Genomic DNA, 24571 nt, shown 5'->3' with positions numbered 1-24571 from the left:
AACGAAAATCTGTTTTTTTTTTTTAAATGACCAATCAAAATGAACATATAAGATTTGATATCTAAGAGCTTGATTGGTTCTCCCGCTAGCACCCTCCTAGCGGTTGCTAGCGGTCGTTTGCGGTTGTTAGCGGTTGGTACCAATCATAAAAACCGCTCTGTACCGCTACAAACCGCTGAATTTCAAAAGCTCCTTCCCGCAAGCGTTTGCGGTTGCGGACGGTAGCGGTTGGGTTTAGAAAAAAAAAAATCAAACATTTACTTATAATTATTATAAAATATATTAATCCTATATATATCTTTCATCTTTGTATCACGTTCTCATCGGAAACCCTAATCGATATTCTAAAACTTTATTTTCTCAATGTCTTCCACCCAAACCGATGAAAATCAAGAACCAAACGTAAGTATCATAAATCCTTTTATTCATTCATCACCTCATGTGTAACTATTTGAATATTTTTCATTGTATCGTTTTTCTTCTTTTCATTATGTATTGCTTTGCTTTTTGATTTAATATATGTTTCGATTTATTTTCTCGAATAGAAAATCACTTGCTTTTTGATTGAATTCAACGTTATTTACAGTTTGTCTCATTACTTGATGCAATGTTTGGTGTTAAACCAGCATAAAGTACTATCTTATTACAAAATTTCTTTATTTTTGAATAATTATTTAGTATTTTATTTATGTTTTTAATTATTAAGTATGTTCAATTTTTCTAATATTATCATAATAATATATTGGTGTTTTTATGTCTTTTTTTGTAATATATATTTTTTTTGGTCATTTTTTATTTAAATGCTACCGCACCCCCTGGTTTACCAGTCATAAAATTCCCGCAAACGCATCCATTTTCAAACGCTAAACCAGTCGTTCAAAACGCTTGGTAACGCTTGAAACCGCAACCGCCCGCTTCCGCAAACTCCCGCAACCGCAACCGCAACCACTACGTTTAAACCAGTCAGGCCCTAACTTACCATATTAATTTGTTATTAATCATTAAACTTCACCTCTTATCTTAATATGATTATATTAATATGAAACAAATAAATCATCATATCATCTACATAATAAAAAAAAGTAATTTTTTTCTGCATATGCCAAAATTTGAATTTTTAAAAACGCATATAAATTGTTCAATCTATAAAAGAAACAATTAAACGGGTCAAAAATTCAGACTTGAGTATGTAATATATTTCTCTTACACAAAAATAGTGTCAACAAAAATTTCGACTGAGCAACGGGTCAGAATTTGAATATTTATATTCGATTTCATACATTTATTTTTTTGAAATGTATAGTTTTATATACTACAATAAAAAATTTAATATTTTAATTTGCAACATTTAAAATAAGTTTTACTTGATATTTTTAGAGAATATCATCAATACTTAATAGTTCAAAAAGTTAAAAATTATAAGTACTCTAATTTGATTATTTTAAAAAAATATTTATAATAGGTAGCGGGTTAAATATAATATATTATACGATGAAATGAGTTTTGATCATTATAACTATTTGAATATTTATATTTAATTTCATATAATTTGTATTTGAAATTCATAATTTTATAAACTACAAAAAAAAATTAAAGATTTTAATTTGGAATATTTAAAAACAGTGTAGAACATTTAAATATGGTTTGACACCTCTAAATATTTGAAAATTTGATTCCGCAAGCAATTTTAGAATTAACGAATAATAGATTGTGCACGCAATATTTTAAAATGAAATATTGAGATTCTAAAATAAAAATATAGACTCCACGCACGGGTTGATTTTAGTATTATTATATACTAAATATATATTTATAACATATTCGATTATGCGAATAATTGGTAAATTCCGTAATTATAAATCTCAAACAAATTTTGTAATTAGATTAGATCAAACAAATCTCTATTTCAACAACCAAATAATTATAAATTCAAAAAGAATTTTCTAAATTAATTCAAAATAATAGCTAATTTTCTTAATTAATTCAAAATAATCTATGTTTTATATGCGATTTATTTATGATATTTTAATTTTTGATCTAACTCAAATATATGCAATCCTATTTTGTGGTTGTTAACATAAATTAACTCATTGTTCAAAAAATATTACTTTTTAAAAAATAGAATTATTTTCCGTTTTCGTATCTTAAAAAAACATTTTTCCATAATTGATTATTATAGAAAAATTCTATATTTATTCTAATATTGTATATAGGGACTGACAAAAAAAGTAATATATTTCACTATTATAATATATTAAAACTTAGTTCTAATATATATAATATAAATTTTGTAATAAATAAAATTCAACCCGTATTTTAGTACGGATGATGATCTAGTACCTTTAATTTTTTGCAGTCTAATTCTTTATTTTAAAAATTCGGTTGAAGCAAGGGAGATCACATCAGACTTTTGAGGACTTTTTGGTATTTTCTGGCCGACTCGATCATTAGTCACCATCTCTTGTGTATAATACCTTTAATTACACATTACTAATTATGTGACATGTTGTAATAACTACGATCGATATGAAGTTAAGGCTATGCAAAAAATATTGGTAGTGGACCGTTTCAATCTGCATTAAAGACATATATAAATATAATCTAGACGATTACGTAATTAAATAAAAATTTATCAGTAGTCAACATACCATAATTCTAGTTTAAATGTTTGTATTACGATAAGTACCAGACGGTATGGAACAAACAAATCTAACGAAACAAGTTGAACAAATGTGGTTAATTAGTATTGATGTAGCAAAACGGACTAAATAAACAGTTCAAGAGCAGAACAAAAACTACAAAAATAACAAATTTTGTAAAAATAAATTACGGCAAGAAAGATTATCGCAAAATTATGTGCAACAAAAGAAAGACATTTTTTTCTGTAGAAATGAAATAACTTAAATTTTTTTAAATAATTTCTGTCGCACTTTGGTTACAAAATCTAATGTCACAATCTAGTTTATTTTACGAAAGAATTACAAGGCACTAGTGTTACGTTGTCTAAGAATTCTCGCAAATTTCATTAAATATCCACCGCATAAAATACAATATCTGCGACGATTCTTGGCAGAGTGACAAATTCTGTCAAAAAATGTTACTGAACGTTTGTTAAAGATTAGAAAAGCACCGAAAGGTTTGTCGACCATATATATATAATTAAAATTTGTTTCGTTGCAAATAGTGTGTGAATATTCATCGCAATAATGTGAGTTTTGTATCTTATACCGTCACAAATTGTATCAGGAAAGCTGCCTATAGATTTTTGTCGACTAATTTTCTTGTAGGATTAAATGGAATTATCACATAAAGTATCCAATTTAATAGCTGCATATTATCAGCTATCTACACAAATTTAAAGCAAATATGAAAGAGATACCTGGATATATAAAATCACCCTGAGTAAAAGCCAATCATTTAGAGACTCTTCCTTTTGTTTTCTTTCTGTTGTCAACATTTCGACAGGCTCTTGGCATTTCATAACAATAAAGTACAATCTGATATCACTCACATGCATGTAAAGCACCTAGTCGATCACAAGATAAATTAGGTACACTATTATTGAAAAGAACGACTATTCACATAGATAGACGAAAAATTAGAAAACAAATCATCAACTTCAAGTGCTGAATGCCCCGGAAATGATATGAAAATCCCTTTGAAACTGTCTTCAAAGGGATTATGATTATCTATTTTTATTTTTAGATGATTTATAAAATACTATACTAACTGACATTAAAAAATATTTACAATACTGTTATAAAGACTATAACAATTCATATCATTGCCTTGCAAGCCGCCATGCGATTTACGTACCACTGTGAATTCCATCATGATAGTCATCCCGGTCGAGGACATTAGTTAGTTAATTGATTACCTCTAAAGACATGGTCAACTCTCTTTTACGATATTTACCGTTTCTAAGACCATAAGATCTTATAGCAAACAAAACAAAACGATCACAAGATCAACCAAACTACTTGTGTCTGTTATAATTTGTAACACTCCGTTATGACTTATGAGACTTGTTAAGATGTCGGGTTTTTCTTTATGGAACTTTATGATTGGTCGTTGTTCTGAAAAAAAAAATCAGTTGGAGTTTGAATAACATCGCCTTCTTGTTGACATTAGCCTATTAAAATTATTGAGGTTATGCGATACTCGTATCCCCCCCCCAAATTACCCTCTCCATTTCACTTCAGGTGTCGTCTAAGAATTTGTCACACATATTTAAAAATATCTATTAAAATTTATACTATGCCAATTATTAATACATTATACATAGTTTCATCTCTCTTATTTATACAATAAAATAATATAGTTAAAACTGGAATTTTGCAAAGTTCTGCATTAAAAATCTAAAACGATACATAAGTTGAAACAAACAATATTCGTAACAAAGTTGCTTAGGATTTTTTTTCATAAATTTTTTTCCATTTCAAGTCTTTTTTCATTATAATTTTTTGATTTACGTACGTGATCGTTAAGACTTAAGATTGGTGTTTTTTACCTAATAAACGATAAATATTTGGAAAAGCGTACCTGGATTGGAATTGAAAATACCCTTATCCACGTCTTGAAGAGATCATCTTCAGCTCAGAGACATTTACTTTTGAAAATCTGGTTGTTCCTTTCACCCAAAAGGGAATAGATGATGGCATGAGCCACAACTAGGCGAAGGTTTGCCACTGTTTTGCTTTGATTATGAGCATAAAGCCATGATAGTCATTTCTCTATAGTAGAGAAACCCATGGTGACATATAGGGCGATCGACCCGACTTAATTTGTTGCCTAAAGCAAAAAAGGTTTTTTTCTAAATCATTATAAAATAGTGGAAACAGAAAATTACAAAAATTAAGAGATTTGGGTTCGAACTGCCACTTGAATGTGGAAACTCAAGGACTTTACCACTACCACAACAATCATTTTCTGAAAAGATACCCCTAAATTCATTTATAGATTTCTGCTGTCTAAAACCCTTGTTCATGAGCTTTAACCCATGGTCGGACTTGGCGCCATAGATCGAATTTATTTATAAGGATATGATCTCTTGAGCCACCATATATTTCACACAAATGTAAGTTGTATCATGAGCAACAGCTCAAGCAGTGAGCCTTGTTAGTGTTGGGAGCCTGTATGAGACAAGCTAGCCACATAAGGAAGGTTTGTTTCAGGACAAAGCCTATTAACTTAACTGTGTTATTCCACGTGACATGTTAATGCTCGGTCTAATCTTTTTTAATTTCCACGTCTTTGTGACACTGAAACTACTTTTCGGTGTATCTGAATGAGAAACCCAAAGGAATGGATCCTTGGTTTCCATAGAGATGATAGCAAGTGAGGTCAAATACATATGGAGCGCCTTAGTTGTGTTACTCCTAGCCCCATGTAAGTTCCAACCGACGAGTTTAGTTGGCCACATTTGCAATGAGAGAAATATCATACCAAAGGTCACAAGTCTAGGAGCAAATCTCAAATCAAGCATCCTTGAGAACACATATATCCATGTCAATAATAAAGAGGTATTAGAATAAAATATCTCTTTGTCTCAAACTTTCATTTCCCTTGCAAATATCCAAATAATTCATTGTTTTATAGTCACTGAAAACCTTATTGTTGATATAACTGTTGGATCCATTTGATATAGGTAGTAGGAAAAATTGTAGCTATCAACACATCCAGAATAAATCTCAGTCAAAAGCTTTGTGAAGATCAATCTTGGTTTTATTTCGATATCATATGAAATCATTATATCCTTTCCACCGTAATTATAATTTTGCATGCCAAATTTCGATGTAACTCATGATCGAGCACTAGATCTAACATCTGTGTACATGATGAGGCCTATGGCTTGACGATAATAACTAGTCAATGATCAAGGTCTATTAATATTCTTTTAGCCGTCGAATGCAATTGGAACTATCTACTGTGACCAAATGTTGTTTGGTTGACTCCGGTGATTAGAGATCAAAATTTTGAACCGCTAGTTTATTCAGCTACAACAATGTGATCAGTTACACGTAGTCGCCAACAACTACCAAATGAATAAGTTTTCATTCAGTGAAAATAAATGGTCAGTATTACATAATCAAGCGAAAAAGAAAAAGAAAATCTGCGAAACGAAATGTATATGAAAACTAAGTGGTTTTTAATAACCTTTAGCTCCGAGTTCGTTACAAATAAACTTTTGGAGCAAATTTATACAAGATTCAAGTTGCATTTGCTTCATGATGAGGTATCTCTTGTGAAGCTTCTTATTATGATGTTTTGTTGATTGCTTTATTCACTAATGGAGAATGAAGATCTTTTAACAGAAGACTCAGAAGGAATCCAATCATCTGTGTAAGTAAAGCAATGCTAGTCATTAATATGAGTATAATAACAATCAACATATATATAATTGATATAGTTGTAGATGTAAAAAAAAATACCAAAGAGAAGGCGATACATAGAAGGCTGAATCCAGGGAAATAGAACGGTGCATTTTCGGAGAGAAACAACGCTATATCAAACAAAATTATTTATATGTTGAACGCTTTAGAACTTTTTTCAATCTCGATAATAATTAAGGTTATAAAAGATAGTAATGAATGAAGTTCAAAGTTCATTTTGATGTATTTGCGTACCTGTTAATGGACTAAATATACAAGGAGCTAAAACTCCAGCTAAGGACTTTACCCCGGCTAAGCATCCTTGGACCTTCCCCTGGAGTGAGATGGAAGTGGATATCAAAACATCATCATCGTTCTTTGATTGGTACTAAATTAGAAAGATGAATCTATAAATTGTTTGTCTTTAATATGTTAATTGTTAAACAAATTATACATAATAAACTGAAAACGGTGACATTCAATCATATGAAATGTGGTTGTCCATTATATATTATTTTAGATATCTTCTTATTTTAAATGTGAGATTTCTAACATTCCTTCAAAAATAATACTAGTTTTTTTTAACAATTTATCTTGCCAAAATAGCATTATAGACCTAATTTTGGGATTTGACTGGCCACACTAGTTCAGGGTTGGATTAACCATACTAATTTCGGGTCAGATCAATTTCAGTTCAGATTAGTTTAGCTTGTGTTTAGAATATAATACAATGTTTAGCTTTGTAAGCTTCTCCTAACTCAAAAAAAATTGAAAATAAAGAAATTGGCTCATACTCTAAATCCCCCTCTTCTTTTCTAACAGTTCTTTAAAAACGTTAATATTAGCAATCGAAAGTTGGCAGGAAAGAAAACGATTTTTACGGTTTTACCTGTTCACCGGATCCAACTTGTCTTGAGGCAATACCACAAATCTACAACCAAATTCAAGCTATGGTTAAGCAATACTACGTAAAAAATCTCCATTATTAATGACCATGAAGCGATAAAGTCTTACTGATGGCATCACGAACATGGCTCCCGGTACAAGCACGGTCGTGGCATAAGGAACCTATATTGTTCGAACAAAACAACCAATATATCCTATTGAATTTGTAACCCTATACATGTTTAATCATCTTGAACTCTCTTCGACCAACGATCTTGATATAAGGGCTATATTTAACTTTCAAAATATGGATGTTATTTGTATATAAATTTTTTATAAACACATAGAGGGCGAGGGTTTTAAGATTTAGATCTTTTTTTCTTTGTTAAGAATTTTCAGCGAACTCACCCATGCTGACCAAGCAACACTAAGACAAGCTGCCTGCATGACAAGCACATAACCAAATTTCATGAGGACATGAATTTATTTAGGATGTCAGAGATTAATTGGGGTAAAATGAAGAATTTTTTTCTTTTGCCAAAGTATTTACGTTTAAAAATTCCATAAGAAGCCCTGTTGATAACACCCAACGTTCTCCAATGGCAGAAACCAATATCGGCAGTATAAACAGCTGAAAATTAAATTTAGCAGCACATACCATTAAACTATATTAATTCAGTTATTAATGATAGTGACATATATATTACTACAAAATATACCTGGGAGGTGGAGCCAATGATGTGGTCCAATAGAAAGAGCTCAGCAAAGTCATTTTTCTTGAACCCAAAACGAGCTTTCATAGAATACTGTGTTATTGAAAAACAATCAATACATTTTTGTGTTAATTAAAAGTTTTTTTTCTTTCTTAAAAGTAAAATAAAGAATGTAAAGTTGTGGAGATGAGAGAAACCATGAAAGCAGACCCCATTCCATTTTGTGATAAGGTAAAAAAGAATGTAACAACCAATGCTTGAACGAGTATGGTACTGTTTAATAAAAAAAACCATATTGACAATTTAGGGTTATATATGATGATATATATATATATATATATATGTAATGTACGTAGACGAAACCATACATACATTTTATATATATGAAACGTACCTACTCTTTATCAAGCTGACCATATTTTTCAAAGACGAGTACTTAGTGTTGAAGACATGTGTCTTTGTTGGTGCGTCTCTTAGAATTGGCTTTGCTAACATCCTTAGATCACTACCTTTATGAACTTTTTGATGATTGCTACTACTACCACCATCACCACAATTGTCGTTATCTTCATCGTGTAATCTATCTTTGAGGAAAACTCTCATGTACACCAGACCAATTAATAATGATATAGCTGCAACCTAATCAAACTTTTTTTAGATATGTACGATGAATAAAACCTTTACAATATGACAAAAATATGAATTTTCAGATCTATTAAAATCTTCTCAAACTTTTTTTTTTTTTTTTTTTTGATAACTCAGGTCTAAAGGTTTTCTAGGCCCAAAGACTAATCATGGGGCCCGGGAAAACCATGTTAAATATTCTCAAACTTTAAGTAAGTTTTAATTGAAATTTTATTTTAATCATTTATTATATCTCTCATCTATTTATTCCTCATGTGTATTGTTGTTAGATAACCATGCCAATATATTAAGTTATGGAAAACAAATACACTTAAGAAATTGATTGTATATGATTTGATAATCTTTTGACTTTGTCTTGTAATCTCTTCATTATGTTTTTTTGTATGTATCATGATTCTTGTATGATGATACGATACCTGAAAAGTGGAAGCTACAGGTAGAAAACGAGCTGAGAATGTTGCAAAAACTCCGGAAATTGTTTTGACACCGGCCAAAACTCCAAACATTGCTATTCTTTTTTTGCCCTGAACATTTTTCGCCTGAAAATATAAAAAAAATGAACTCGTATTAATGTTGTAAATAAATTATTATGACTCAGAATATCATATAGTTAGATCATGGTGAGAAGAGTACCACATAAGCTTGAGAGAGACAGTCAACAGCGCCTCGGCAGACCATATCGAATAGAGTCTTGGTTATATAAAATGCAAAGAAAAAATTCGTATCCCTTCTATACCCTAATATCGCTGCAAACGGTTACTACATTCAGTAACTAATTGTGACAAATTTCACAGTTTTGTTTCGTTCATTGTGTCAATAACTTTCAAATTACCTTTTCTTTTTTTTTTTTTTTTTTTTTTTTTAATTTATAAATTACCCTTTTTTGATTTAGGTAATAACAATAACTAAAAAAAAAATGGTGATTTAGTGGTAGCAGAAGAAAATTGTGTCTTTATATCTCATTTTTTTGGTATTAAGAGTTCTTTTCTGTTTCACGAAAAAAAATAAAAGAGTTCTTTTCTAAAATAAATTATCTAAAATTTAACGCTATATATCGGCAGAAATTATGGACCGACAATCGTGTTAATTGCTATTGCATGTGTCATAAGAACATATGCAGTGGATAGAGACTCTCTAAATTTCTCAAATATATTATATTATATTTTTAAGGCATCTTTAGTTATATTGGTGGTACACGTGATTAATTTCTGCTAGTTTTCTTGGAAACGTTAACTCTATAATAATAATTGGTACATATTAGACGAAGTTTATCTAACAATAACTCTAGTATATGGCTATCGTCGTTCATAATTATTCCTCAGTTGCTATGTATTCATTAAATTTGAATATCATATGGTATTTTTAGAAAAATATCGTGATTCGAAATATTTTTTTATAATTGAATGATATAACATCGTTAAGAAATTAGTTTGCTTGATGAAAAAATATGAGATAATCTATTTGTTTATATAAAGGTGACTATTCACTATTTTTTCTTATAGAATTAATAACATATTGTCTAATTTTCTTAATTTTTTTCTAATTTTAAATATTGTTTTTACAGTTAGTAACTTATAAATAAAACGTTTAGCATAATTTTATAATTTCGATTTTTACGGAAATATACATATAAATTCCTTATATATATGTATAGTTTTCTTATTATAATCTTTTTAAAACTGTTTAAATTTATAATTTTGTTATAATTATCTTTTTAAAGCTTGATGGCAAAAAATCTTATGGAATTATTTGTAAAATTTTCTTATAGTTAAATTTTTACATTTCAAAACTGTTTAAATTTATAATTTATTATAACTATCTTTTTACTTTTTTTTTTAAAAAAAAAAAATTTTATTTGACACATGTCAAAATCTCATAATGAAAAGTTTGGCACGTGTCACGAATTCGTGAGTTACTAACTTTGAAAATTATACTTTATATAATAAGATATATATATATATATATATATATATATATATATATATATATATATATATATATATATATAATTCATATGGGCTTTGCATGAAATTTTTTATATTATTAGTTCTTGAGTATTTGAAAAAATTAGATTTACAGAACTTATAATTTTCCTATTGAGATGGTAAAAAAAATGAAATTAAAAAGCATTGTGTAATAGAAAAAAAAAATAGAAAAAAAGAGGAACCTGGAGGAAGAATAGAGAGGCACATGGGAAGAGTGAGCAATGCTTTGATTCCATATCGGTCGGATAGACTCCCGATCACTGGCATCATTACCATTGTCCCTAGCCCCACCGTCTTTTTTAAAAAAAATCATTTTCACCATCCACAACAAAAGGTTGCATTACATTAATTTAAATTTCTTGAGATTCTTATAATAAAGAAACAACAACAACTTGAAAATTTAATTACAGGTTATCAATTTTGAAGACATAGAAAGATTCTGAAATTAATAGTAATTACCAAAAGAGAGATCAAAAAGTAAAAAAAAAAGTAGAGTTTGGTACCACTTGTTGAACTCCGGTGAGGTAAACGGCTAGAGAACATGAATCATTTATGCCGGAGCAAACGGCAGCAACGGTGACGTCAGTCATCACCGGCCTCACCAAGAAAATAGCAAACCCCGACAGAAAAACCATAGTCAAAATGTGTCTAAGCTCTCCAATTCTATATTCTTCCATCTCTTTCCTCTCTACTCTTCGAAGCTCACTTTTGGTTGTTACGTACACATCCTCTTACAGAAATAACATATACGAGTTTACCTTATGTAGATCTTGATAGAGCTAAAAAAAAAAAAAAAAATCTTGATAGAGCTTTTAGAATCGGGCCATCAGAAACTCGTTGGTGGAGGCGTGGTCATGGTCTCTGAATATGACATTTTTTATCATGAAATAAAATAGGATCACGGATGTTTCTATTTTCTTTTTAAAATGATGGCTCTTTTAAAACTAATTAATTTTCAATCATGAGACAGCATTGAGATTTTACATATGAATTTATATGATATGTATTTTCTTAGTCCATATATTTTGTCGCGTAACCTATTTATTTATTATTTTACAATTTTTTGATAAAAGTTTCATTTGATTAACTTTGGAAGAAAGAGTAGCCCCATCAAGTAAAAAACAAAGGTCGTCCAGTTTTCTTTTTTGCTTTTGTTTTTTCTGCCGACAAAGAAAAACACAATAATAACCACTTGAGCCGTCCTACCGAATAAAAAAAAATTAGATGGGAGACAATAAATTTAAGGCTAATTAGTTTTTGGATAGGGTGAGTTAGCGCAGAGGTAAAAACATAGAGCCAAATTTGCGAATCGATAATTGACTGTTCTTTCTTCAAGGAACACAAAAAGAATTTCACTTCTGGCCCTCGATTTCTCAATAATAACGAAAAAACCAAACACTTACGTATCCATGCGATTGGAATAACATGTTTGATTTTTTTTGGCAAAAAAAGTAATGAAACGACGTTTCTGTTTCGGACGTGACGGTTATGCGGTGACAGAAGGAAGGAGGCGACTTCTAATTAATGCAAACCTGCAAACTGTCTAAGTAGATATGTAGATATCTACAATAGAATAACAGATGCTTGGCAAATATACATGAATAGATACAGATCTAATTAGATCTGTGGATATCTTTTTTTTTTTTTTTGAAAAACAGAACTTAGATTAAAATCAAACTCCCAAAACGGGGGGAAAGTTACAACTTGAAAGAGCAGTCTTGGCCAAAGCATCGGCCTCCACATTGTCTGAACGAGAAATATGATGAAAGGTACAGGAAACAAAAGCAGAACAGAGATCTCTTATATCATCCAAAATACCATCGATAGAGATTGATTGACCATCCGAATTGAGCAGGGTAGTAAGCTCTAAACAATCCGAAAAACAGGCCAATCTAGAAACACCCAACGCCAAAGCCGCCGAAATCGCCGCTTTCAAGGCAAGTGCCTCTGCTACAAGAACAGAGGAAACAGAGGGTCGAGATAAAGATCCCCTTTGGATCTCAGTCAAATGCGCACTTTTAACTATCCATCCCAGGCCACAGGCCATCGAAGGCGACAGCCAAGAAGCATCAGAGAAACACACCGCAGCCTCCTTATGAACCACACCCTTTTCTCTGCCTTTATGATGCGATTTCTTTTGAGTCTGTAGTTTTGCAGTTTGCCAGCTTTTTGCCTCCAAGATCGCCTTCTGAATCGTATCACTTTCAGAGCAGCTCCTGTCTTCAAAAATTAGAAGGTTTCTGGCTTTCCAAATAAACCAGAGGAGCCAAGGGAACAGAGGAGCAAAACAAAGGCCAATCGGGGGAAGAGTGATCAACTTCTTGGCCTGAACTAACCATTCTTGCAGTGAGTTCACTGTCAACGGGTCAGGAAGGCCTATGACAGGAGCTAAGTCCCATACCTTTCTCGCAAAGGAGCAAAGGAAAAATACATGCAAAGGGTCTTCCTCTTCTCCACACCTCTTACACACTGCAGCTGCATTCATACCACGACAAGCCAAAGCCTTCCCCACTGGAAGAGCATTCCGGGTAGCTTTCCAAAGGAACATCCTCAACTTAGGTGAAGTACAAACTTTCCATACATGAGTGGTCCATTTGAAACTTTCTACTTGAGTCAGAGAGATGACAGACTTGCCCAATAAATAACCCGATTTTGATGTGTAGCTCCCAGATTTTAGAGGCAACCATCTCAATCTATCCGGTTTAGGCTTGGCACTCAAGATGATTTTGAGTATTTCTTCCTCATGCTGAGGTACAAAAGATCTTATGGCTTCTAGGTTCCAGCTCGTAGAGTTTGGATGGAGAAGATCTTTGACTCTAAGGTTGAGACCCGAAAGGGGAGGAGGACCAACTGGGCATACCGGCTCCAAGAATGATAGCCAAGGCTCCTTCCATAGGTTAATTGATTCTCCATTACCAATACGCCAACCAACACCTTTTCTTAGAATTTTTCTCCCCTCCATGATACTTCTCCAACCATGTGAAGCATTAGAAGGTATACTAGCCTCCATAAAGGAGGACGAATGACAATACTTGCCCAATAAGACTTGAGAGATGAGAGCCTCCGGTTCTTGAATTAGCTTCCAACCAAGCTTAGCTAATAAGGAATCATTAAAAGTGGCTATTTCCCGAAAGCCCAAGCCGCCATCTTCTTTTGATAAAGTGAGTTTCTCCCAAGCCACCCAACACATCTTCTTTTTATCCGGATTATCATCCCACCAAAAGCGGGTTAGAGCCGTTTGAATTCTTTTACAAAGAGACATAGGGAGCTTAAAGCAAGACATAGCATAAGAGGGCATTGCCGCTAGCACCGCTTTGAGCAAGACTTGTTTTCCGGCTCCGGACAAGAATCTAGAAGTCCAAGAAAGAGCCCTTTGTCTTATCTTATCCACTATGGATGTAAAAATATCCTTCTTTTTCCTCCCAAAGAACTCGGGGAGACCAAGATATTTTCCTATCCCTCCTTCCTTTGAGATGCCTAAGCTCTTCTTTACTCTATCCTTGATTTCCTGGGAAGCTTTAGAGGAGAAGGTGATGCCGGATTTATCCACATTTATACATTGACCCGAGGCTTCCTCATATCTCTTTAAGATTTTCATAAGCGCATCACAACTCTTGACACTTGTTTTACTAAAAAACATAGTGTCGTCCGCAAAGAGAAGGTGATTGATCAAGGGGCTCTTCTTTGCCACCCTTACCCCCGGAAGTGTACCAATTCTTTGAGCTTTGGTACAAAGTCCCGAAAGCACTTCCGTACAAAGGATGAAAAGATACGGAGAGAGTGGATCTCCTTGTCTTAAGCCACGCGATGGGAGAACCTTCCCATGGGGAGCACCGTTGATAAGAAATGCATAGCTCACCGAAGATACACATTCTAATACCCACCGAATCCACACATCGTGGAACCCAAACCTTTTAAGGACCGAAATGAGAAAAGACCATTCAATGCGGTCATAAGCCTTGCTCATATCGGTCTTAACCGCCATCGCGCAATGAACTTTAGCTTCCGAAACTTTAAGGAAATGAAGGACTTCATGAGTGATTAGAACGTTATCCGAGATAGCTCTTCCCGGAACAAAAGCCGATTGATGCTTCGAGATAAGCTTGTTTAGAAGAGGCTGCAATCTCTTAGAGAGGATCTTTGCTATTATCTTGTAGTGAACACTACAAAGCGCAATAGGCCTAAAATCTGACACCCTCTTTGGCCCTAAGACTTTAGGGATAAGCCTTACATGCGTTTCATTATGTCTAAGATGAAGAACGCCACTCTCAAAGAAACTTCTGATCTCCATAACCACATCCTTACCCACAATTTCCCAGAAGGAGTGATAGAAACCCGCAGAAAAACCATCCGGGCCTGGTGCCTTATCGGCATGGATGTCTAAGACTGCCTCATGAATCTCCTTCTCAAGAGGAATAATAATAAGCTTTGCATTCATGGCATCAGAGATTTGAGGTTGAATAGCTTCTTCCACAATACTGAGCTGACTACTAGAAGAGGATTTGAAGAGATTCTCATAGAACCTAGCCACTGTTTCCGCAATGTTTTTGTCTTCAAATTGTTCTGATCCTTCTTCATCTTCTATGACTGAGAGGTGGTTCAAGGCTCTACGACCCCTGGTAACCGCATGAAAGAAACTAGTGTTCTGGTCACCTTCTTTGAGCCATTGAATCCTGCTCTTTGTCGCCACACTGCTTCCTCGTCTTGGTACGCTACCTTCAGTTTTCCAGAGAGCTGAGAGATCTCCTCGTTATTAGGGTTTGGGGAAGAGAGCTCAGCTTCAAGAGCATCCTGCAAGAGTTTAATATCCCCAAGCTTCTCCTCTAACAGTTCTTTAGCCCACTGAATTAAGCGACGCCTGCATCTCCCAAACTTAGAAAACAGAGTCTCCTCTTCCCCTGATTTCCAAGACTCTGATACCAGTGTGTGGATCTCTTCCTTATCTCTTAAACTTCTGTCAAATCTGAATACACCCTTAGCCTTAACCTTTGTGGGATCAAAGAAGGTAATAAGCGGTCTATGATCTGAACCCTCAAACCTGAGGTACTTACATCTACCTGAGGGATACACTTCTGACCAAGACGTATTGGCCAGCACTCTGTCAATCCGAGACAGCACAAAGTGAGAGTGGCGATGACCCCTCCAAGAGAGGCTATTCCCAGAATGATTAACCTCCCAAAGACCATTTTGCGACACGAAGCTTCTAAAGGGAATGAAAGTGCCTTCAGCTCTAGCCGGTCCACCAACTTTCTCAGAGTTGTCTAAAATTTCATTAAAGTCCCCCATTAGTAACCATGCATCCTCTCTTTCAGAACCCAGCCCCGAGATATCATTCCAGACTTGTTGTCTATCTTCCACCTTCGGGGCACCATAAACAAAAGTAATAAAAGAGGAATTATTTTGAAACTTAATTTTTGTATCCATGAAATTTTGAGAGGAGGAAAGTACATCAACAACAACATCCTCTTTCCAAAATAGGGCTAGCCCCCCACTAAGCCCAACAGGTGGAACAGTAGAATGACTCACGAACCCCAGCGAGAGGAGATGCTTGAGGACCACTTCATCTTGGTTCTTTGTTTCCATTAGGAAGATGATACTCGGGGAGAAAACCTTGCGGATCTCCCGTAATCTTGGAACTGTAAGGTCTCCTCCAATACCCTGACAGTTCCAACTACAAACCACTAAGGAAGAGGATTTGGTGGTTTTGGAAAATCCACCTTAGACTTTGCTTTTTTTGCTGCAGGAATCAGAATGACTGGAGGCTGAGCTCCTTGATTTTCAGTAGCAGGATCCAAGTCAGACTGAAGTTGATCCTGACAGAGCCTTTTCTTAGCTGAAACTCCTTTTTGGTTGGTTGCATTCCTTTTTCTGGAGCAAGCTCCCTGAAGAGGGCTTCTAGTACCTTTAACAGAGGCTGCAGCAGTGCCTTTTCTTTTTGGGTTAGCTCGCGACTTAGGGATCTTAGCGGGAATGGTTATAGTAACCTCTGGTTGCTCTTGCTCTAACCTTAGTGAAGCAGGCCTTCTTAACTCAGCTTGGGAGCTCTCTTGACCCAAAGATAGTCGATGACCCAAAGTAGGGTGGATTGGATCAGAGCAGTCTCCTACCAGCAGGTTGTTGTTGTTATTGGTCAGACAAGCTTGTCCTTCTTCCCCAAGATATTGGATATTAACATCCTGAAGCCTACCAGACATGGAGGAGGAAATCCCCTGTCCTTGGTTCTGTTCCAAAGCAGTCTCTCTCCCTGATAATCTTTCTAATGCAGGTCTGCGAGCTCTAGGAGAGCTTTGACTACCCAGCCTACCCGAAAGAGCAGCAGGCTGCCCCGTTGTCTTATTGCTTGGAGGTGGAGTGTTCAGAATCTCCGGTCTGTGGGGAGAGGCCTCTCTGTGAGATAACCGGCTCTCTCTTCCTGCTCCACTAGTAGTGTCTTGGAAACTTCTGGTTTTCTGAGGGGAACTTCTTCTTCTCCTCCATTCAGAATGATGATGTCTACTCTCTGAGTTTCTGTCATCATGAAAGGAATATTGACGTCTCAGGGACTGCTCCTCCCTTGAAAACCTCTGAGGACGTCTAGCTGCTGACCTCCTGAGCTGATCCTCTCTCCATCTTGGAGAGTATCTAGGGGAGGTTTCCTTGGGCCTGCGGTCTCTGGGAGGGGATCTTCTTTTAGTAGGAGAGCGTGAGAATCGCCTTCTGGGAGACTCAAAACGCCTTCTACTCACTGAAGGCTCCCTTCTTTCTCTTTGAATCCTGCTACCTTGAAGATCCTTTCTCGTATCTCTTTGTGAGCCAGAGTTTAGAGGAGGGTCACACCCCTGATCTCCCCTTTTGAAATTCTCTTCTCTGTTTGGGCAATCTTTTTTTTCATGAGCTAATGAAAAGCAAACAAAGCAATGCTTCTCCAGCCTTTCATACTCCAGGGTAACTAAGGTGACTTCTCCGGAGGGTAACATGATAGGGACTTGTTTCTCTAGGGGCAATAGAGCGTTGATATGAACCCGGATGCGGACTCCATCCGTATCAGTTACTTCAACCTTGCCCAGATCCTCTCCAATGGTTCTAAGCGCCTTCTCTGTCCAATAGTGTTGGGGGACTCCTTGAAGTTGAATCCAGAAGAGGATTTTAGAGGGAAAATCCTCGGAGATAACTGGCTCCCATCGTTGCAGGATGAACATCCAATGCTTAAAGTGGAAAAGGGACCAGCTCAGGACCAGTTGGAGATCTTCTTCTCTTTTGAAGGTGAATTGGAAACGCCCGAGGCCCAATTCCTTACCAGAGACTCTGTCTTCAAGATTCCAAAACTGCAACATATATTGGACCAGAGCTTTTGCATTCTGTACCCTAGGGTTTGTCACCCTCCCCACTAGGGTAAGATTGTTCTTCACTATAAGTTCTTGGTTATCACACTCCGGCAGACGAATCGGAGACCGTAGCTTCAGTTTAGGTGGATTGGCCACCCATTTGGCTTTATCTTGTCTTGAATAACGGTGAGACATCTTGACCGGCGCTAGTAGCTTCGGTTGTAACAAGGGGACGCGACTTTCGCTTACAGAAACAGAACTGTAAAAGCAGAGTAGACCGGCAACCACACAGAAACAACGCTCACACTCTTAACTAGATAACTACCACAAACCGACTGCACCTGAGCAGTAGCACCTCCAAGGGGGAGTACAAACTCCAGAATGGAGTAAAACCTTCAGACTGAAGTAAAACTTAGAGGACGTCCCCTAAGTAAAACGCTTTCCGGAGCCGAACCAAAAAACAGAGACCTGATTCATGTCCGTGGAGAAAGCCCACAACATTCCAGTGGTAAAATTCAAAAAAAAAAATTAAATTTAAGCAAGAATTTTTTTGAATAAATGTCGCCGGAAAAAACAGTTGCGGAGGAGATCAGCTTTCTACGGTGGATACATTGGTAGTTTCTGTGGATATCTAAAACAAAAAATAGATGCTTGACAAAATATAAATGAATAAATATAGATCTACAAGGAAAGTTGAATATCTACACTCAGGGATAATTAAAAAATTAAGGATCTAAATAGATCTGGGGATATAGAGAAGGAATTTAGAGCAACATTATTGGTGGTATGTTAATATTGGCTCTTAGCCTTATTTTATTAATAATTTTGAAAATTTTAAACTTAAGAGATTGGATAAAAGTTTTAATTTTTGGCATTGTCCAATGGTAGTATCTTAAGTTGGAGATCTTAAGTGTATGAAGGTATGAAGAAATATAGAGCTCAGAATTAAATTGAAGAATCCTTGAACCACTTACCTTAATGAGAAACATTGAATCCACACGTTGTAGTCTTTTGTGTTCATGGTGTAAAAAAGAATTTTCACATATTACTGAAGTAAAACAAACAATTCACAGATTAATGAAGCTGAGTTTTGTCAAAAGCTTAAAGAATACAACAAATACAGATAAGAAGCAACAAAAACATGTCTTATGTTATGCGGCCATGTCAGAAGTCCAGAGAGTGAGGTTATCACGAAGAAGCTGCATAATCAAAGTACTGTCCTTTTATGTTCTGCAGCATATTTCCTCTCTTGACCAGATTTGAACTCAGCCAAGTATCTATGATAATCTCCTTTCATCTTCAAAACTTTATCTTAGGAATCATAGTACATCTTTCCGATTGTGATAATCTCTCCGATGCTCCTCCATTGTAGAAATCATAGTACATCTTAGGAAGGGCATTTGAGATGCAACTTGACAGACTTGGAACCTTGGCTCTCGTTTTTTACCAAACCCAAAACGTATACCAAAGTAAAATGCAACGGAAAGCAGCCATGAATCCGATAAAGCTGGTTTAGGAAGCTCAAGAGGAACTTCCTCGACGGGAACATCCACTTCTCATGTCTCATTTGGACTCCATAGCTGGTTAATGAAGCACTTTTTTTCTGCATAAACACGAAAGAAACATTATAAGAGAAACCGAGGACTAACTCAAACTTTGGCTGTAAATATAACTTTTGAAGCTAAGCAAGAGTAGTTTGACACTAGTGAGGAAATAACTAACTAGGATCACATGTTTTGTAAAAACTTCACCATCTACACAAAGAAAACAAATATTCACGAACCCAGATTTTTCAAATCTCACGAAAATAACAAGAAACCCACAAAACCAACTATTAAATAGTGCTCTGCAGATTTTTTCTGTATCCCTCTAGGCTTTCTTTCACCTTTAATAACACATCAATTTTCAACAAATAAATCTCAACGAAACCTAACAATCTGAGGTATAGCAACAAAAACTAATCAAATTATAGAATAAAATTAAGATCCCACAAAGTTTTAATCCAAACAATAATCAACACTGATGCAACAATACAATCGGAGAAAACAATCGGATTTAATCGAAACAATAATCCCCATACTCAAACAACATCAATTCATACATGCAGAGACAGATTCCTACCTTTTCGAACCGATTGGTGAAGGAATAACTCCGATTTGTTAAAAAAATCGGAGATCTTGTGAACAGTCTCTTCGATTTCGATTTGCCAAACTCGCCGATTAGAGCTTCTCCTCTTCGCCGTGGACACCCCGCGTCATAAACATCACCGGAGTCTCCGATGTTTCCGATTGAAGTTTCCCGAAATCGGCTCTCGTTTCTCTGTTTTCGCCACGTGACCGTCTCTTAAGCCTAACTTTCGTTCCTTAGCTAAGGAACGTCTGTTAGTGTTAAAGGAGGAAATTGATTAAATATAATCACTTTTATTGCTAAGATTTTGCTAAGATTTTGCTAACATACCCCCTATAATCATGCTCTTAGTGAGGGAAGGGAGAAAAATACAAATAAAAACTAGATACTATACAATCGTGAAAGCAATGGAATGAAACAAGTACATGGAAATTTTTTTGAATTTTGTCCACTGACAACATTAAGCTGGCGGGTTAACAGGAAGTGAGCCAATTTGCCAGAGAAGACATGTTTGGAGTAGACATCAAGAAGTTTCCCGAAGCAAGGCCTAATGGTTTCAATCTCTTCAGGCGTAAGAGCTTTCAGCACAACCTTGATCGTATTGAGCTTAAAGCACATATTCACCCTATCGCCAGCAGGTTCCTCTCTATTGGCGAACAATCGGGAAAACAGCTCCAAATCAGCCATACTTCTAAACAGTAAAAAAATAGAACAGTAAGTTATGTATCAACATCAAGTATAAATAAAAGAGAATAAATAGATGTATACAAAAAAAGATGCACATCAAAATACATATATATAAATTAGAGATGTGGATCTAAGTAAATATGTGTATATCTACAATATATATACTTTTTAAAACATTTGTTTATCTTTTATTATAAACACAAAACTCTATTGTCGATTAGCTAAATACATATCATAACTTTATTTCTGCACAAAATCACCCAAAAAATAATAATCACTTTAAATCAAAGATAAGCAGCAGCTTAGGCCCAAAAATGACCAAATGGCTCGAATATGTAAGCAAAGTAATCAAGTGTATACTACATTTTTTTTTTGTTAAAGCCAGTGTATACTAGCCCTGAGACGGATCCAAATATCTAGCAAAATCAAGTGTATCCGGATCCGAATCTACAATTTCACTATCCAGATCCGGATCCGAAACTCGCCGATATCCAGAATCCGGGTATCCGCAAGAAAAACCGGATATCCGGATCCGATCCCAATTACATCTAAAATTGAACCATCGTCGAGGCATGTTGTCCTAGCTCTGCCGCAGTCAGCTAGCTCTACCGTAGTAGCCAGCTCCGCCGACGTCCATGTAAGGAGTTGTCATCTTCGTCGACAAAAGAAGCTCTTGGGAAACTAAAGCCACACGATCTCTGAATTCTTCACAAGCTCAATTGTAACGTCCCGACCGCCATCTCTTTTAATGGGCTCCACGTCCTTTCTCGGCCCGTGGGCTCACCATCTTCCGACAGCCGTGAGAGGAAATGGGGCCTATTAAGAGAGATGGCGGTCGGGACGTTACAAGTGGTATCAGAGTCGAACCCAGACGAGTGTAGAGTCAAGAGGGCTCACACCGTAGGGGGTGAAGGTCTTGGTGCGCAACGAGGACATTGCGAGATATTAGTGGGGGTGAATTGTAACACTCTGGTTTCAAGAATATGGTGGTGCATGCAGAGAGGTTTAAAATAATTGATTTGGCCACCTATATCACCAAAGTGCACTTATCTTTTCGGTCAACTGTCCTGAGAGAACTCCACAGTTAAGGGTACTTGAGCTAGAGCAATTTCAGGATGGGTGACCTTCCGGGAAGTGATTGTCGAAACTGTATGAGTAAAGACAAAACACAAGGAAAGATCATGTGGGGATTTGTAGGATCGGTAAACAAGTCTTTAAAGCCTTCCGGACGGAACAGACTGGCCATCAGACATGGGTGGGCCCATGGGCCCGAGACATGACGTGGGACCCATTGGTAAGGACGGTCCGAGTGTTACATCAACCACCAAATCTATCAACCACACAATAAATCCACCACGTTTCCTTTCACAGATCTATTAAAAATAAATCCATCGTCATTGAAATCTTCCTGATCTCACACCAATTCCGTCGATTCGTCACCGGAATCACATGAATTAATAGATGTTGGAAAGAGACTGTGGATAATAAGGATGTTCAATGGTAAATAAGTCTGGTTTCTTTCGAATATACTAAATAAGATTGGTTTGTTCCGTACTTAATTTTCTAATTTCTTGAATTTTAGTATTCCCGAACTTGTAATTTAAAGGCCACCTATTTAGTCAAGACTTCTAGAGCTTTATATTATGAATTATTTTTTGTAAATATATTTAGTATTTACTCTTGATTGGGTTCTAATCGAAGAGTGGTTGAAAAACAAAAGAAAATGATATGATATATATATATATATATATATATATATTTATTTATTTATTTATATCCATAGAATAATAGTAGGTCTTGTAGTCTATTATCAAATATTTGTACCATAATATGCAAATTTGTAAACTTTGGTTATTACGTATAACTGATACATAAAAAAACATTGTTGTGACTTTAGTTCTGATGCTCGCCATCATTCATCATCAAAACAAATCAACAAGACTTAGAAAATCTTTTAAAAAAAAAAAAAAAACAACACAACTTAGATATTAAAGTTCCAAAAGAGTTATGACTTATGAATCAGCTACAACCATTACCAACCACAATTTAGAGTCTTAGATAGTAGGCTTGGCTTAAAAAATTCAGAAGCATAAGGGAAGATACTTTGTGAATGGAAACAAAACATACAAATTACAAAAACAAAAGGATAGGAAATGAATTCAAGGATAATATAGTATATCTAGAAAGGTAGAAATGACAAATGGTATAAAAAAATATGGATAAAGATCCCAAGAGATTCTTCCAAAAGTAGTTTAATCAGAAGGCTTGATATATGATACAACATTGATGAACATATATTGGACCAATACCATACTACTCATTTATCGGAAAATTTAAGTTTTACGGGATATCGATGTTACATAGATTATTCTTGGAAGGAGACCAATTTATTTGCAAGTTTAGGATGCTTTTGCTTTTGAGATGATATAATAGGTGTCCATAATGTGTGCTCAAAATTTTAAAAGTTTTTTCTCTGCTATATTCTAAATTAGAAGCACTCATATGGGTTATGAAGTGTATTATCGACCAACAAAAAACGACGATAGCATTTATAACAGATTATTCAGATTCGGTGAAGATGGTGTCTACATGATATATTTTCATGTATTCTCTTTACATTTGAAGGAATTCAGAAAGAGTAAGAAGTTATATTTTCCCTTTTTCTATCTTGTTTATACCATATGGTTTAAATTTTTAAATAGACTGATTAACAAGTAGTTTTCCACTAAACCCACAAGATATTAGATATGTAAACTTTGTTTTCCGATTTAGATTTCTAAACCATTTTAGTTATATAAGTTGTTGAAAAATGAAGAATAATATTAAATCTAGTTGGAAAAAATAAATAGAAAAGTTTTTGTAAGGAAATAAAAATACAAAAGTCAAACACCTTCTTGCACAAAGTCATTTTTTTGCACAAAGTCATAAATCGGCCAGATCACCAATTAGAAATTTAAATTTAAGATATTATGTACACTAACACAAATGATTACCAAAAAACATTAATAATCGAATCGAATCAATTATTAGCCAGCCTTTAATCAGAAATATTTCAGATTATAACGTGGTAGATCCGGTGTAGTGGACCATATTAGTATACTATATATATATATATATATATATATATATATATATATATATATATATATATATATATACGTGACCCCAAAAGAAATCTTTAAAACCATTATAGATATGGAGCTAAAGAGGACATTGCTATTGAAAAGAGGAATATCCCGGGCGGTGAGTTTGGTAAAGGACCTCCGCAGCAAACGGCTGGCGAAGAACAACATGATCGGAGAATTAGAGATGGCGAAGAGAAACGGTGCCGTTTACGAACAAACGGAGGAGAACGGAGTGATCAGGATTAGAATGTTCGTAAAGAAATGTGACCTAGAGAAGCTCATCTACAATGGTGATGATAGAATACGATACAACGACTTTTTGGTACATTCTTTGGTGGAACAAAGATTGAGACAACTAAGAAAAAAGCATCATGCAAAGGTGGTGGATAAGATTGGAGCGTCTGCTTGGACTCCTGTATTACGAAGCATTCCGGAAGAGTTTTAATTTATTTTCTTTTTTGTCATTCATTAAACTTATTTTCTCTTTTTTTATATATATATATATATTTCTGATAATACCAGTTTTGGCTGGATATCAGATTCTTGATTTCTTTCTTTTATAAAGATTTTGGCCTTGAAACAATTAAATGCTTATTATTTATAAAAATTAAGATCTTTGTTCTTTTTCAATGAACCACAACTTGATTGGAGTAGTTGTCATTGATCCAATTTAGTTTGTGTAAAAATCATGGATCCAAAAACAAATGATCACTGTGTATTACCTTTTTT

The 24571-nt window shown here is 34.9% G+C and overlaps 1 protein-coding gene and 2 long non-coding RNA genes across 8 annotated transcripts; 1 reads left to right on the top strand and 2 right to left on the bottom strand.

Annotated features, from left to right (window-relative positions):
• The first annotated feature begins 5008 nt into the window (after positions 1-5008).
• LOC110230004 lies at positions 5009-5932 on the top strand. The gene is made up of 2 exons (XR_002333268.1): positions 5009-5522; positions 5648-5932. It is a non-coding gene; the product is annotated as an uncharacterized LOC110230004 (long non-coding RNA).
• An 82-nt stretch (positions 5933-6014) lies between these two features.
• On the bottom strand, positions 6015-11506 carry LOC9320096. Of its 6 annotated transcripts, XM_021031469.1 has the most exons (15): positions 11236-11501; positions 11103-11200; positions 10782-10893; positions 9248-9360; positions 9031-9153; positions 8364-8608; positions 8167-8242; positions 7976-8062; positions 7807-7887; positions 7665-7697; positions 7386-7439; positions 7261-7302; positions 6627-6705; positions 6432-6502; positions 6015-6338 (listed from the first exon to the last, which is right to left on the bottom strand). In XM_021031469.1, exons 2-15 carry the CDS (start codon positions 11187-11189, stop codon positions 6258-6260), a joined length of 1284 nt encoding a protein of 427 aa, XP_020887128.1. In that variant the 5' UTR covers positions 11190-11200; positions 11236-11501; the 3' UTR covers positions 6015-6257. The 6 variants fall into 6 exon arrangements, 5 of the variants coding, with proteins under 5 accessions (XP_020887128.1, XP_020887127.1, XP_020887130.1 ...); XM_021031468.1 differs by having other exon boundaries at positions 11103-11502; XM_021031471.1 differs by lacking the exon at positions 11236-11501 and having other exon boundaries at positions 10805-10893.
• A 7376-nt stretch (positions 11507-18882) lies between these two features.
• LOC9322155 lies at positions 18883-20358 on the bottom strand. Its single transcript, XR_002333266.1, has 2 exons — positions 20025-20358; positions 18883-19506 (listed from the first exon to the last, which is right to left on the bottom strand). It is a non-coding gene; the product is annotated as an uncharacterized LOC9322155 (long non-coding RNA).
• Positions 20359-24571: the final 4213 nt, after the last annotated feature.

This window comes from Arabidopsis lyrata, assembly GCF_000004255.2.
Source record: "Arabidopsis lyrata subsp. lyrata unplaced genomic scaffold ARALYscaffold_3, whole genome shotgun sequence".
NCBI lineage: Eukaryota > Viridiplantae > Streptophyta > Magnoliopsida > Brassicales > Brassicaceae > Arabidopsis > Arabidopsis lyrata.
The sequence above is the reverse complement of the archived record's forward strand: the minus strand, read 5'-3'. Positions and strand labels throughout refer to the sequence as shown.

What these genes read in the sequence shown, in the direction of transcription:
- LOC9320096 (XM_021031468.1), bottom strand. Translation starts at nt 11,276, where the DNA reads ATGGAAGAATATAGAATTGGAGAGCTTAGACACATTTTGACTATGGTT. An exon ending in GTGTTGCTTGGTCAGCATGG is followed by an intron (nt 7,440 to 7,664) that starts GTGAGTTCGCTG and finishes CGAACAATATAG; the next exon opens with GTTCCTTATGCCACGACCGT. An exon ending in CCATGTTCGTGATGCCATCA is followed by an intron (nt 7,303 to 7,385) that starts GTAAGACTTTAT and finishes ATTTGGTTGTAG; the next exon opens with ATTTGTGGTATTGCCTCAAG.